Source organism: Echiichthys vipera, assembly GCF_963691815.1.
Source record: "Echiichthys vipera genome assembly, chromosome: 4".
Taxonomy (NCBI): domain Eukaryota; kingdom Metazoa; phylum Chordata; class Actinopteri; order Perciformes; family Trachinidae; genus Echiichthys; species Echiichthys vipera.
The window spans coordinates 19,142,525-19,158,930 of NC_139829.1; the positions used below are offsets into that span (position 1 = coordinate 19,142,525).

At 38.1% G+C, this 16,406-nt stretch overlaps 2 protein-coding genes across 2 annotated transcripts in view; one reads left to right on the top strand and one right to left on the bottom strand.

Moving 5' to 3' along the window:
• Window positions 1–5,298, bottom strand: part of stpg2 (sperm-tail PG-rich repeat containing 2) — a gene marked incomplete at both ends in the record, with an annotated part of 58,654 nt that extends 53,356 nt beyond the window's left edge. Inside the window, 4 exons of the mRNA XM_083913018.1 lie at window positions 1,777–1,944; window positions 3,684–3,851; window positions 4,233–4,336; window positions 5,196–5,298. Of these exons, the coding sequence (XP_083769144.1) occupies window positions 1,777–1,944; window positions 3,684–3,851; window positions 4,233–4,336; window positions 5,196–5,298 (543 nt within the window). The remainder of the gene's footprint in view (window positions 1–1,776; window positions 1,945–3,683; window positions 3,852–4,232; window positions 4,337–5,195) is intronic.
• Window positions 5,299–8,126: 2,828 nt separating this feature from the next.
• On the top strand, window positions 8,127–13,739 carry bri3bp (bri3 binding protein). The gene is made up of 3 exons (XM_083912035.1): window positions 8,127–8,359; window positions 10,470–10,572; window positions 10,664–13,739. Exons 1-3 carry the CDS (start codon window positions 8,183–8,185, stop codon window positions 11,083–11,085), a joined length of 702 nt encoding a protein of 233 aa, XP_083768161.1. The 5' UTR covers window positions 8,127–8,182; the 3' UTR covers window positions 11,086–13,739.
• The last annotated feature ends 2,667 nt before the right edge of the window (window positions 13,740–16,406 follow it).

The window sequence follows — 16,406 nt, forward strand, 5'->3', positions numbered from 1 at the left end:
TCTTTATATCGCATGCAAACACAAACATGCACCATGATGGTATCGCAGCAGGCACTGAGTTAAGAGGCACAGACTGCCTATTTCTGTCAAGGAGAGCTTTTAAAATCAAAACCAAAACACAGCTAGTGGGTAAAAAACATATTCATTCATCTTAAATCATGCGGAATGGCAGGCAATTTATTATTTAAATGAGAATGAGTTTTTGTCAGTATGGTCGGATGTGGGCAGGATCCCGCAGGCTGAAATTGTTGGTGTGCTATTCTACAAACACACAAAACACAGCATTGATTTGAATCTGATTTGACCTGATATGTTTTATCGACAGGGCATTCTTGACAGTGTCTCCGTTTCAATCTCACATTTTCTCGTAAAATTCTGATTCTGTGTGGAGACTGACCAATACTTTACTTCTGGCCTGGGTATTTACAGACAATGAACACATTATTTATATTGACTCTGAAAAAAACAACCCTTAATTAGGGAATTTGTTTTGGAATAATAGTGTGAATCTCTCGAGGAGAGTTCAGAGACCATAGAGCTGTTCTACCGGCTTATGGAGGCCCATGACATCATAAAATTTAATAGGAGGATTCATTTAAAGGATTTACAAAAGTCCTGTATACTTTTTGTCATCATATCAATTGAGAACACTAAACATGTTGGGCACAGCAGAAAGCTAATAGTAGCATAAACATAAGTCCTATATGAGAATCATGTCATGAAAGAGCCAATAAATACTCACAATTCCAGCATATTAATCTGTCTCTTATTCTGATTACTGAGTAGTAAGTATCAATCAATGCAGTACAGTATGAGTATTAATTGTTAAGTCAATACAGATGTGAACCATAAGTGTAGGGTCAGCGGATAAAAGATATTAAGTTTGTTTTCCCTCAATAACATTCAGACAGAAAACAAAGTTGCGCTCTTTTGATTTCTGTCTAATGTGTTATCATTCAAAGGTTGCCGTGGCTACTTTGAAGTTACGTCCTCAGACAAACCCTTAATTCCATCTCTCCATACTTTTGAACTCAGAGCCAGAGCACGGGTCGGGGGGGGAGTTTAAAGAAATGAATGTGTCACATGGAGAGACAGAGGGAGAAAGACAGAGAGAGACGGAGGTTGAATTTTCAAAGACAGAGCAACAGAAGTTGAGACAGAAAAAAAGAGCTGAGGATGGATGCACTGCTGATAACACCTAAATCACAGCATGTGTGTGCGCGCCCGTGTGTTGACACAACCTCGGCCAACACTCAAGGACGCTGTTGACTTCCTCTGGTCATTAACAGATGAAAAATGACTTAATTGAGAGCCAGACCAGCAGGCGTGTGCATTATTTTAAGTGAATATTATAATATAGCTTGAAGAATAATTACTAATGGCTCTCTTTGTTGGCATGTAAAATGGATGAGCACTGGTACGCTGTGGCTTTTTTTAAAGTAGAGCTGCATTCATTAGCTATGGAAATGGGTTTTGGGCCAAGTGAACAGAGTGGGGTGGGGGGTTCAGTGGTGCATTAGATCTGCCTAGCACTAATGGACCTTGCCTTGCCGGCAGAGTAAGTACACTCATACAGACTAATGAAAGCACACATGCGTGCACAAATGAACACTTCACATTCTCTGATGGATATACATTCAAACTTAGTGTGTGTGTGTGTGTGTGTGTGTGTGTGTGTGTGTGTGTGTGTGTGTGTGTGTGTGTGTGTGTGTGTGTGTGTGTGTGTGTGTGTGTGTGTGTGTGTGTGTGTGTGTTTGTGTGTGTGTGTGTCCTGACCAGCAGTGGATTGTAGTAGGCTGGTCCAAGGGTCTTGTCCCTGGGAGGGGGTGGCTGCTTGAGAAGAACACCCAGGGCGTCCTCCTCATAGCCATAGGCCTGGCCCGGGGAAGGAATGGATGGGATATCTGAATGACGAACAAGCTGGGGACTCTTAGCCTGCAGCCACTGCACAGAGAGGAAAATAAGGGAAAAGACAGGGAGAGCTGTGAGAGAAGTCAGGATTTGCAATGGAAAGGATGCCCTGGCTTACAAAGTTATTGAGGACTGCCTGGGGCCAATGAAGTGTGAGACCAGAAAACAGAGGGACAGAGACAGAAGGAGCGAGGGTATGCAGAAGATAAGAAACAAAATAGGTAAAAGGAAAAGGAGGAAGAATTGAAAAAGGAAAGATAAAAGTAGAAGTAAGGCAACAGGCACTAAAGGCCATCTCAGTTGAAAATACATAAAAGCTATTCCCCTAACCTTCTGTAGCGCGCATTCGTGTGTGTGTGTGTGTGTGTGTGTGTGTGTGTGTGTGTGTGTGTGTGTGTGTGTTCGTGTAAGCACAGTGTTAATTTGAAACTTATCTATTGTGTGTATACTGGACATAAATTTAACACAGCAGCGGAAGGTTTCACTAGTACAGTATCGCTGCTGAAGTCAGACGCTACTGGACCATTCACATTATCTAAAATTAAATATATTTTCCTCACATTGCATATATCATGCAAGGCATTTAGTGAACTAAATGACAACACTGTTTGCTTCCTTTGGCTAAAAATCTCAAACCACCTGAGACATTTGATGTGTTTGCTGTGCGAAATGTAGATTTACAAAGCTGCAAGGCACTTATATTTGTTGAATTTGATGAATAGCAATGTAGGGGTGCATGCCAAACCCTCTTTGTGTCTCGAGGGACACCAAACACAGAACAGTGAGCAAAGTTTCAGGGGTTTACAAAGAACAGTTGACAAAGTTGAAATGCTGTTGTCTTCAGGCTTTAGTCCAACTTACCATGGACAGAATGAGGTCTGACTTTGCCAGTGTTACTGCTATTGAGAATATTATACAAAACAAATGTCAGAAATCAAGTTTATCATCCTATTTCTCATATTCACTTGAAATCAAATTACAGGTCACTATCAGACTCTCTCGGCCTGGTGTCTTTACAGTTTTTGGTCCTCAACATCTCCATCATGATCATGAACTTGTTACTGAGCCTCTGCTGAATATTAAAAATGACTGCTATACATGTAAGAGACTTAACATTGTAAGATGTTATAGATTGTCTGACTTATTACAGACAAAATAAGTCATATTCTATCTTTGTGCATTCAAAGTATGCCTTAAAAATGTGATATGTTGTCACATGCTACAGCAGGGTGTTGTTCTTTTTATAAGAACAATAGAAAAGAAAAGTGACTGTTTTGACAAATGCCGAGGAAAAAATGGTTCCCTCAAAGGTTTTAAAATAACAGCTTCTAATTGATTGATTGGTGTTGAGCGGACTGCAGATGGCAGAACTGCCAGCAGAGATTATCGACAGAAAAACATTAAAAGCCTGCACAGCTAAACTCAATATTCATCTTTTGTACAAGTATTGGATGACTTTTTGATCCATGGTGGATTTTGATCAGGTCAAACTCAGAGATCAGTTTTCCGCATGTATCCCTCATAGAGACCTAAACGTTCTAAATGTGTCCAGGTTTATTTCCTGTTGCAGTGAATGTGAATTAAATCATATGACAGGAAGTTAACAAGGACCAAGGTTGCCTAGCAATGGAATTCCATTAAAAACGTCTCTATAGAAGATATACTGCATAAAAGCCAACACATTGTAGATGAAAAACATAATAAGATGGAAGGATAAACTCTAAACTAACTGCTCATTTACTTTGCCCGCATAACTTTACCCATATGCCTACCATTTTCCTGCCAAGCTTCTCAGCCTGTCCTGCCTCAGCCATCACGGCCCTGAGTGAGTTTCCCGGGGCAGGCAGCACATTGTAGGCCCCGGGGCCCGGGACCTTCGACACTGTTTCCTCAAAACGTTTGGAGCGGTTCTGAAGACTGCGACCACCATGGATGTTTGGCTGAAGAGACATGAGTTCAACAGAGACAAGCAGACCTCAGAGAGAGAATGAGATTGCAATCAAAAAGATTTCCTCCGCAGTATATATACACCTCAACATATTATTCCTCGTGCCTTCATCCAGTGTTATAAGCTGATGTCTTCATAGATTTATAGTTTTAGATGTTTTAACAGGAAAAGCTATTAAAGAGCTGCCGACAGTCACAGTTTGACATGAAAGCAAAGTACTCCATATTTATTTCTTTGTACGGTACATTCCTGTGTCCACCTAGTCTCACCAAGGCCCAAGCATTTTGATAAGAAATTCAGCCTTACTTAACCCAGTATATGGCTCTCAGGTACACTTAGTTGTATATAAATGATAATCTCTGACCTACATTACCTTGACAGGTGAGTAGTCATACTGTCCAGGTCCTGGTGTCCTCTCAGTGGGCTGACTGAATGCTGGCTTTCTGTTGGTCAAGGTCAAGAATGGTGCATAGCCATCTAAAAAAAAAAAAAACATACAAATGTAGAATAGTTGTTGATTAAAAAATACAAGTGAAAATACAAGATAACAGGAACATGAAAAATGTAAACTTAGCAATATACAGTGTATTATGTTCTACTGATGTAGGCCTACATTATTATTTTAAGCACATGTAGACTAAATGCATAGATGGACATTAACAGCCTGTTTGAATGTTGTGTCATATTTCTAATGAATTAATGAATCGATTAAATGTGGACTCTTCAACGTTTTACTAAATACTGTAGCCTATACACATACCTTTTTATGATGCATACATACTATGCTATTAAAATAATAATTCTTGATTTAAACACAATGTCCTTATGTAAAAGTGAATACTTAATACTTAACCATGTAGTGGCCACAATACCTCAAGGCCAGAAAGCCTTTCATCAATGTTGTGTAAATTAAATGCTCACTTATTTCACAAATAGGCCGATGCATCATAAAATGTTGGATTCATGTAAATGCATATGTTCATGTTTGGAAGAGAAAAAAAACTTTCAAAAAGTGATCTGGTGGACCCCCTGGAGCATCTCTGGGGACCCCGGAGAGGTCCGGGACCCCCTGTTGAATATCTCTGCTGTAAAGTGCATTACTTATGTTAGCTTACGGTTTCGGGGAACTAAACGTTAGCTTTAGCATTTATATGTATCGATATATAGCTAACGTTAGGTACATTTTTATAAACTGCATTTTGGGCAACGTTTACTCTGGTGTTAAAAAATAAGCAGGAGAAGCCTATTTTTCGATTCAAAGCGAGACTGTTGTTGTTGTTCTCTGAAGTCTTGGCTGTAGATAACTAACATTAACTAACTCCTAACTTAAAGTTACCTGATATTGAAGATGTCAGGGTGACATCGTACGAGCCGGGGCCAACTGTCGATGACGTGCCGTTGGTTGTCATGAAGGTCACTCTTGGTGCTCGTCCGTACATTTTGACTCCCCCTGCCCCTGCAGCTTAACTAATCTTAAATCATTTGTACAGTACGGACACCTGCTAGAGTCGACCCAAAAAATCGAATCATACTTCTTGATGTATTAAATTTGTTATGCACCCCATTTAAAACATTCCTTCACTGTTTCCCTTCAGTGCTGTCTGCGTTACACTGCGTGTGTCGTTGCTAAGTTACCACGTGTTGCACCCAGCAACACAGTAGCGACTGAAGACATAAGGAGACATAAAAGGACCCAAAATGATTAAGTAGGCCTATCCGAATTAAATGTAAGAACTATTTCGAGTCTATCCATAAACAATGAGAAATGTGCTCATATGCTACATGAGTTTAAAAAAATATATAGATATTTGCATTGTCTACCTTTTGTATTGTTATGACGCCTACATGATTTCTTCTTGTTGTATTTGTCACATGTGTTGTTGTAAGTGAGGTTATATATGTATTTATATTTCCTTCATTACAATTATTGATTTTGCTCACATAATAAATAATAATATTGATTTTCACCTACAGCAAAAGGTTTTACAAATTATGCCTTTTGCATTAATGGCATGTAAATATTATTGGTTAGAGTTGTCAAGGTGCACCCATAGAAAAACTTCTGAATATGCATGTTCCTGTGATTAAATACATTTTTGTGACACAACTTGCTTGTTTCTAGTAAGAAAAAAAAACGTTCCTGCATTTAACCACTCTTGTCACCACTCCTGTTATCATTATTTTCAGCACTGAACTATACTACCTCCTGCACTGTTACTCAGCCTCACATTGTCGTTAAAATATGGATAATGAGAACTCAGGGGAAAGCCATCCACATAACAAGTGCCTCTCTGGAACAGCAGTGAACTGCATCTTTATTGGAACTGCCTGACATATATCATGGGCAAGAGGTTTGGTCAGCACACTGCTACTCTGTTTGACAAATGTGCCTAATCCCCAAGAGGAAAACTTAAAATGGGATACAATAACTCAGCAGTAACAATAATAATCACATGGAGACAAATATTGCATTTTTATTAATGACATGATTACTGTAAATGGAGTGGGCAACTTCTCACATGGTGCACTAAATAACAATCATGTGTTCAAGGCTACAGAGATAATATCACATGTCCATCACTTTGTCACAGGCTGAGACATTTACTAGTCATCCATGTGCTCAAAGTTAAACCCTATTTTCCTAGAACTCACTTTCTCATTTAAGACTGTCCTCACGTATACCAAGTTGTTAAGACAGAAAACGTTAACTAGAAGCTGCACCACTGAAAGTTTCATTGAGATATTGCATATTATAGTACAAGACATATGTGTTGTCTTTTCTCTAAGGGGTCTGGGTGGAGGTCAAGTTAAGTGATGTGTAAACACTTGTGCTAGCTTACCAGGCACACTGCAAACCATGCTGGGAAAATAGGCATTTAGACATTTCTATATTAAATGAGCTCATGGGAACAACACAACACAAGCAGGAAATATTTTGAAAATGGTATTCTTTACATGGAATAACACAGGCTTACACAATTTACAAATATGAGAAGAAAAGAAAGGGTTATTTCGTTTTCTGACATTTAAAAGTTGATGACGAAGACCTGAGGTTTATTTGACTACAGCAGAGAAACACCTTCAGTAGAAGACTCCCTGCACCCAGATGCACCACAGAGCGCCACAGGAAATCTTTCCTGCCTGTTGTCATTAAACTATACAACACATCCCTTGGAGAGTCTGTCACCTCCTCTCAGTGATTCAGACTCAACCACAGATAATCTTTGATCATGTATATACTACACTGCTGTAAATATTATTTTCTTTTCTTTTCTAAAATATGTTTAGTCTGTATAATATTCGTTGTTTGTAGATCTGGAGCTGTGTAACAAAAATAATTTCCCCCAGGGATTATTAAAGTATTTCTGATTCTGATACTATTATAGCTAAATCAACTTAATTATTTCGGTTAGTAGTTTAATTGTGTAGCTTTAGGCACAAACAGAAACATGTTTTTGTCCAAGCATGATACATAAAAAAAATATCTTGGTGTGCAGCCAGGACACCAGACGAGAGCTTGGAGCTTTCTTTAGTAAAACAAAATGCTGAATTGAGACAAAAACTTGACAAAATCGGGGAGACCAGTGAGACTACTTCACCACTGGAGGGCAGCAGCAGGCTTCAGGTGAGTCTAGCCTGCCTCAAATTTGACAAGCGATGCCTTTAATGGCAGTCGGAAATAGTGAACTCTGATATACACACGTTTAAAAAACAAATGGATGGAAAATGCATGTAATAAATTTTAGTTTAGGAATTCTGTGCCCTAACTAGTATTGATACATTGATGCATTTTTGTATGCTTACATACTTACGATGTCAACTAAACCAATCCAAATAATAAGAATAAGAATAAGAATATGAATAATAATAATAATTAACCGTATCCATACAAAAAAATACAGCTCAAAGCGCTTAACATTAAAAACATAACAATGAGAAGACAGCCATAGAGAACAGCAATTATAGCCCTGAAAAGTAAAATAATAAATAAAACAGAAGAACAAACAATATACAAATATTGGAACTGAAGAGACGATCAACTATCAAATTAGGATACTTATATCATGTTACAGTATGCCACTGTAGCATAGAGTGGCGAATTGCTTAAAAAAATGCAGCAGCTATCAAATTAATACTTTTCTTACACGAGAAGCCATTCAGGGCGAAGAAGTAGGAGTATACGAGGCGTCCATGAAGGCAACACGGGTTATCACCACCATCACAGCCAGTGTCTCTTTAGGCAGCTAACCCCCAGTCTTACCTTGCGTTTAATTGAACCATTTGATACACGTTTCTCCTGGACATTAGGGAACGTTTGGTGACATGAAGGGAATAAGGGGTTTCGTGGTTGTCTTGGTGCTTTCCGCGTCTCTGGTTTACACAGCCGAAGCGGCCAGGAGCAGGACCAGCAACCAGAACAGCTTCCGACGAGCAGCCAACGGCATCTACCAGACTCTGAGCAGTGTGTTCGGAGAGGACAACATTAGAGGCCTGTACAAGGTGAGTGTGGTACATGGACTGACAAGATAACTACACTTTTATTTTCTTGGTTTTTTTTCAAAAGCTAGCAGACGAAGCGGCTTCGTGGTCTTGACTGTGGTGAACAGGAAACAAGTGCGCCCGGGGCCTGGCCATCAATTTCACGGATGCCATTTTGAAAAATTAGCCGTTATCTCATGTTTAATCCATCAGTTAATGCAGCGTTGCCATGAAGAATAAATTGAAACATGCTTTCACGAAGCAATATTGCAATCTTTATAATTTGTTGTGTAATCGTCTAATCATTTAATGTGTCTCATTCGAGTCCAAGTGCATCAAATGTCACCTCACAGATGGCATGATGTAGCCCCGCTGGTCCAGGACAGTTTTTTAAATGTCAAATTATCAGAAAAATACTCTTGTTCGGGAAACACATTAGCTTGGATGGATGTATGGCTTGTATGCACCTCATTGGTTCAGCTGCACTTCCTGTATTTTGAAATGAATGTTATTTCCTGTATGTTTTTTTTTCTCCAATTTAGAAATCTTTATTTCAGATTAAGAACAAGCAGAAAATCAGCAAAAAATATATTCATGAAAAAAATAAAATAAAACCAGTGTGCAAATAACACATATTAAAAAATGTAACTAAAAAATATATATAATAAAGTATTTTTCCTGTTTGTAGCCACCAGAGCAAACTAAAGTGACACCACTTTCTCATTAATGTTACACAGAGCAGCTTTAGTTATATAGAAAAAAAAAAATAAAAGTATGACAATAAAAGTCTTGTGTCTCAGTTTTTATCAGTTACATACAATAACGTACACCAGACTCCTTGATGTAGTTTAGCATAATCTTTCGTTATTCTACGTTTTAACTGATGTTGACTTACAAACGACATTAAATACCTTTTTTGTGAGGGATATTGTGACTTGTAAAAAAAGAAAGAAAAAGTGTAGCTAATTCTATTAACAAAAGTATTCAGCTATGGTCAGTCTTTTTAACTTAATATGTTTTAATTCCTTCATCCTTTTAAAAACACAAAAAACAGAGTTGGCTGGATGGAGAATTGGTAAGCAGTTGTTTGATTTATAGCCACACAGGCCATTTTATAGAGAAAAATGGTGTTCGGCTGTACAGAATTGTTTTTTTGTCACTTCCCCAAGCTATCATTCTTTTATTCTGCTTAATAGTTGTGAAATATGTATTAAATTCAGACTATGCTAACAAAACTTTTGGGATGAAAGGCTACTGTGATACTGCACCTTAAGACAGCGACTGTGAGCATAGAGTGGTTTTCTTCCTGACAGTCGACTTCTTCTGTTTGCTTCTTCCCATTATAATGTTCTGAATGATTCCTCTGTATACTAAGGTTGTCATCATTATACCAGAATTTAAAACTTCGATACAGTACTAGTATAAAAACAAAAAGATACTTGATATTTCTTTCAATACCACAACATAAAGGAGAAAAAAAAGTAATTGGCACTCAAAGTGTTGTTGCTCTTGACGTACATACACAGAAATAGACCTACAGTTAAAAAACGAGGACAAGGACACAGTGCTGGTACAGAAAAAAGTCACTGAACACATATCAACACAGTTGATTTTCTTCCCTGTTTTCATCTGTGCAGCCTTCTGTTGAAAATCTCATTCTTAACGATGGTGATTGAGAAGATTTGAGAGGGATTCTGCTTATTGGTCTGATTCTTTATCCATTCATGATCAGTTTTTAGCGTCAGTGCAACTGTTTTTTTTTAACATAATTCCTTCTTGTTTCAAATTTACAGCAGCGTAGACGTTTGAGTTTGACATCATTGTTTTGCAATGCGATGCTGTCAGAAAAACATGCCAGCATTACAATTGCGTACAATTACGATTCCAATTTGCTACCGTTTCTTGATTACCATCCCTACAGATTGCAGATCCACTTTTTTTTTTTTTATAGCTTTGGTACTTTTGATACGATCAAATGTGGACATTGTTTTAAACATAAGTATTTAAAAAGTATTGAATACTTTTGACAACCTAAGTATACACAGCGGCTGGTGACTTGACTAAAATTTGAATGTGATGATAAAATGATTAAACAGTCTTACCCTTCTCTCTGCATTTTTTGATCCGATAGTTTTTCTCCAAAACGACCGAGCGGTTTGTCAATGGAGTAGACTCTTTTGTGGACACGATTTGGAAGATCTGGTCAGATTTGCTGGATGTGATGGGCATCGACTGTAAGTTTTAAATGTATTATGACATTTTTGACAAAGAAAGATGGGCACAAAGAAAGACTACTTCCTCTTCTCTGTCTTTTTCCTTCTGTAGCTTCAAACCTCAGCCACTACTTCAGCCCCACATCTCTCACCAACTCTCCGGCACGAGCCCTGCTGCTGGTTGCTGCTGTACTTGTGGCCTACTGGTTCCTCTCCATGTTCCTGGGGGGGTTCTTTTACCTGCTCCACGCTGTGTTTGGCCGCTTCTTCTGGCTAGCACGTGTCACGCTCTTTGCCCTGTCCTGCCTCTACATCCTGCAGAAGTTTGAGGGTGACCCTGAGCGTGCGGTTCTGCCAATTTGCTTCATCATGGCGGTGTATTTCATGACGGGGCCGGTTGGGGCGTACTGGCGTCGAGGAAGCGGGGCAGGTTCCCTGGAAGAGAAAATCGACCACCTGGACACTCAGATCCGGCTGCTTAATATCAGGCTGAGCCGCGTCATAGATGGCCTGGAACGCACAGGGGACCAGTAGGTAGCAGAAGGATAAGGGGAAGGGAGGGGATATTGTACAACCAGCTGCAGTTGATCAGAATGCTGTTTCGTGTACACATCTGCAGCAACACAACTACTGGGTATTTACAACTCTATTGTCAGAAGGGGGACAAAACTAGATTTGAAAACAGAATTGTAACTGTTTAAGTTGATTTTGGTTACAGAATACCTAAAAATCCTCAGAGGTGTGGACAGTTGACTTGGAGCTTACACAAATCAACCAAACAACACGTTTTCTTTGTTTGTCTCAAGGCTTTGTTTGAAAGATTCTGTGAAGTTTTTCCATGGTTTTCTAAATGCTGGTCTAATTCTACACCTCAGCTACTTTTGAGAAATTTCCAAGTTGGGGTTTGAATTTTTGGTGTTTGGATAAGCATTGTGAATGCTTTTGCTAAATGAATAATCCTATTTTATGTAAGTTTATTTCTATCCTTGTGAATAACCTGGGGGGTACGATTCTTACACAGGTTTGTCCACAAACATTTATGCCCCTTTTTAAAACTATTGAAGTTGGGAAGGGGAAACATTGCATTTCTAAAATGTAAAAATCATCAATATGTTGGATAGATGTTCATAGTAAGATTTATTTATTCCATTTTCCATCCTAAATGTTGAAAATCATGTAGATCTAGTTTCGTTAAGTCACCGTCCCATAGCGGCAGTAGTTTGACATGAGGACCTCTTTTTCATTGTGTATGTTTGTGTGTATTGGTGCATGAGCAAATGCAGTGTGTGTGTGTATGTGTGTGTTTCAAGCTTGTGAAATGGAAAAGCACTGTATCATCAGACTAGGAGAAAAGGCAGACAGGCAGCAATATCTCAGGGACTCAAGCAACACATATAGAATTGGAAACAAGATCAAGTGTATTAAAATCATGTCTTGGTCTCTTTGAGTCACTTCACTGTTTTTCAGATATGGTTTGAATCTGTCTCAGAAACTTACAATACTTGATTGATAAATTAATCAATCCTTTTGATAGGGATTCGAACTGCAGCTAGCGGTGTATAGTTTGTCAAACTGGGGTGGGAAGCATTGTTAACATTTAAATGTGTGAATGCACAAGCAAATTATCCACAATGGCTTAGCGTTTTTGAGTTACACTGGCCTAAAGTCTTGATGCATCTTTTAGAATGAAGATTTTTAGTGTAAACGAGGTAAATTTCTCAACCTGATTATGGATTGAATTAGGTCTAGTGCCTTTGATCCTGTGGCAAAAATATAAACTTGTACTGTACAACATACCATTTGACCCTGCATTGGAAAATGTACATTTGAAGCTGTGCACTAAATTGTATGTAATAAGTGATACTTACCAGTAACTTAATGAGAGACATACAACCAGCCTGATTGATACATACAGCGTATCATTATAAATGAAGTGTGTTAAGACACAAGCTTGGTGTGCATCACTGTGCCCAACTCTAGTTTTAGTTTGATAGGGCTTTTTATTTCTTTACGATTTCTACCATTTTGCATTTCTCATCATGTGCTGTGCCATGTGACTTTCCCTGCCACGCTTCTCTATGGTTAATACGTCTTCATCTATTTATATTGCCCTTTTGTAGTTTCAATTTATAAAATCTGGACTCTGTAAACACACGTTTTTATACAAGTGACCCTAATGCTGTGCAAATTTTGGGGAGAAATGTTGCTTTCAGTTTCGCATGAGAAAGACTGTCCGCAATGTTTAGAGATTTTCCGATACCATTTTTTTCCTTCCCAATACTGATTCCAATACTTACTGTACTGTATGGATATGGTATGATTGCTGTCATTGTATGGCCTGGCTCAGGTTATACATACAAAGAATGAATGCTTTTTAAGGCTTAATTACGGGGTATCCATTCGTGCATAGATTGGCTGTTGCCATCGCTTTAGGCAGTATCAGAGGCAGTATCGGTATCACACCTGTAGTAATGTTGCATGAGGGTAGAAATGATCAGAGGGCTCTAACAGTTCATGACACTACAGAGGCCAAAGAACCAACAAGTATTTCTACTTTTGACGCTCACATTAACAAAATCCTCAGCAACTATTAGTATGTGTGAGATGGATGCATCTTTTGCCCCACTCATGTTGGGGTGCACTGTTAATATTCTGCTTGGATGTCTTGCATACACATGCACTCTGTGGCTATGTCTCTGTACTGTAACTACAACTAAATATATTAAATGTGTTTTTCACAGGTTCAGCTCAATGGCTAGATTCAGATTATTAGACCTGTCGTCTTAGATTTCAGCATTATATAGGAATTAAGTCTTAATTAAAACAGTGGTAGGCTGTTTATTTCTGGCGTTTTAGGGCAAAAGCACCATAATAATCTTTCATCATATTGTAATTCAATTTCATTCTTGTGAGAGAAACCTAGACTTCTGCACCTCCTCTTGGCTCTGTTATCAGGCTTTAGAAAATCGAGCCCGTGACAGGAGACTTTGGCCAATTACAGGTCATTCCAGAGAGAGCGCGCACCTATTGGCTCAGGACAGATAGAGCAGCTACCCACTGCAGCTTTAAGTCAGCAAAATCAAAAATAGTGTAATATTTTAATTCAATTTGTCTTAATTTGTATCAATTTATTCAAAATCTCTCCCCAAACACACCCAGTTCATCCCTGCAGTAACCCCCCTCCCAAGGCTCCCCATATAGCCAAAGTAATTTGGATTTTCTTGCATGCAGTTTTTATGCCTATACTGTTATGTTAACATGATATACATGTTGTTGACTGCCTAGGTAGAGAAAGCTTAAAAATGTGATTTGTGATGTGATTAATTATATTAGGTATTTGTATTTTGAGTTGTTGTTCTCTACCATTACAGTCAACATTTGCACTGACTGTACTGTACATGTCTGTTTCACATTACAAGACTAAACTGGACACAAACTCACTAATGTGCAATTTGAAAATGATTTATTTGCAGAGGTAAAGCTGACTTAAAAGATGGGCTTGGTGCTGGTGTCTTGCAGTGTGTGGTTACAGTCTGAAGCCAGTGACCTGTGTATGTTTTTACTAATGACAGCATGTGTGTTTTATGAAGGTGTTAATAGTAATGAGTGTGTGTGTAGTTGAAGGAAGGTTTTTAGCCAGTTTTCCAGTGGATCATGGCACTAAAGTTCTGTCAAGGTCGCACACTGTTTTTTATTAATTATGTCTAGCACCACAACTATTGTCAGTTTGTGAGACAAAAACCAACTTGAAAACAGATCAACGGTTTAATTAAAGTTGCCACTAGCTGTACTGTAGGCCTACCACTAGTCATTACCACTTGGATGTTGAAAGATGCCGATGGATCTCACTGTTGTCATCTCAGTACTGGATTAATTGCTACATTTAGATTAGATTTATTCTCTGTTGAAACCGCCTGTTGAATTTGTGGTAATACCATTATGTCAATGTACTGTAACCGACTTACTCCATGTAGCCTGCTTTTTATAAGATGCCGTGCCAATGATGTATATTTTAGTTTGTATCTGTTGATTTATTTTTTTCATTTCATCTATTTTTATACCTTTTTTTTAAATCATAATATTTCTGTACTTCAGTGATGTGGAAAGCTCCAAACTGTTCTGCCTACGGTTGTCTCTGTACGAGTGTCTCTGTGCTAAGTGGTTATTTTTGTTTGTCAGTGAAAATGAGGTCCAGATTTGACTAAATTAAACACCACAGTATGACAAAGTCTTTTACTTTCTGATTCATTCATCATTTCATGTAGATGTGATATGCAAAGTGTGAATGTGAGTGTTTAGTATTGCCTCTACCAAGGAGGTTATGTTTTCTTGTTTGTTTGTAAGCAGGATAAAGGAAATCTGCTGGGCTGATTTTCATGAAACTTGGTGGAAGGGTGATGTATGGGCCAAGAAGGAACCCATTACATTTTAGACTAGTCCTGAATTACGGGGCAGATAAACAAATGATTTTTCACTTTTGTTATCATTGCGGGAGAGGGCACATCCGCAGCAGATGTCTGTGCTCAGTGTGTTCTAGTTTTATATGTTGTGATAATGAGAATTATTTCAGGAGTCAAATGTGTCACCAGTCAACAGGCATACCAAAGTCATAGGAATCTATTGCAGCTAATATACACCTGTTTTGAGATAAATTGTCCATTAGATTTTTATTTGTCCATTTATTGGATGAATCACTTGTAAATACATTATTTTATTTTGTAGTATTTGGTCATAACTTACTAACAAGGACATTTCTGGCACTAGGTGGCACTAATTAATCTTTGGTGTTTCCTAAAGGCCCATTTTGGAATAGATAAAAACAAATTTGAACAGTTTGCTTGACAGAAAATCCTACAAAATATCTTTATCTTCAAAAACATAAAAAGGAATTAGATAGTGTTAGCTGTGCCATGAGTCTTGCTGTTTACATGTACATTGAGAAGGCATTCACATAAATTAACCAATATTTACTCATCAGACATTATAAAATTATTTATTTATTGCTTAATCATAATGTCTCAAACAAATAAAATCAGCTGGTGCTGTTTAGAGTGAAAATGCCCAAACAGTAAATTCTCATAAAAGGAAATGTCTGATCACATTTGGTTCCCTACTGCTTGTAATCCTCCCTATTTTTCAGAAACATAATAAATGACTGGATGAGGATTCCTCTACATCATACTGTATGACAAACATCAGGCATCACAGTTGACAGCTGCAAAGTTTTGTCGCTGTGCCTCATCTGCCTGGAACAAGCCAATGTACTGTAGGTACAACACCAATGTGCGCCTTTAGATTAATATCCACGAGTGCATTTGCAATCAGTACATTAACTTTGATTAGCAGATAATTCTCCAAAATGGAATTGGATGATCTAGCAACCACTGTCTTTGAATGATAGTAACCTTGATATTCAGAAACAATAAGGAAAAGTATGTAATTTTTAAGATGCTGAAACCTACAAAGTAATACTTATTAAATTTACTCTACAAATACAAGAGTGGTTTAACCCGTTTTCTGACAATCTGTTGAGAAAAGGATGTAATGTGCAGCCAAATTAATTTAAGGCTGCTAATATTAGCGTTAGCATTTGTTGGCTAAACTACAACGAGTCAGGATAGCTCATCCCAACAAAGTAGTTCAACATCTGTTGTTAATAGCACAGTAGTGACTCCTACTCGTAGTTAGTTATAACTAACTGGCGGCAGGTTTCTTGTTTACAGGTCGCAAAGTAGCTTTCTTTTGTATTTGCAACATTTTGTTCCCATTTGTTTACTCAAACAATACTTTCAGTAAGATTAGTCTGGTATTTTGCATAGTAATTTTAAAAATTAATTATATTGGACACCAAGCAT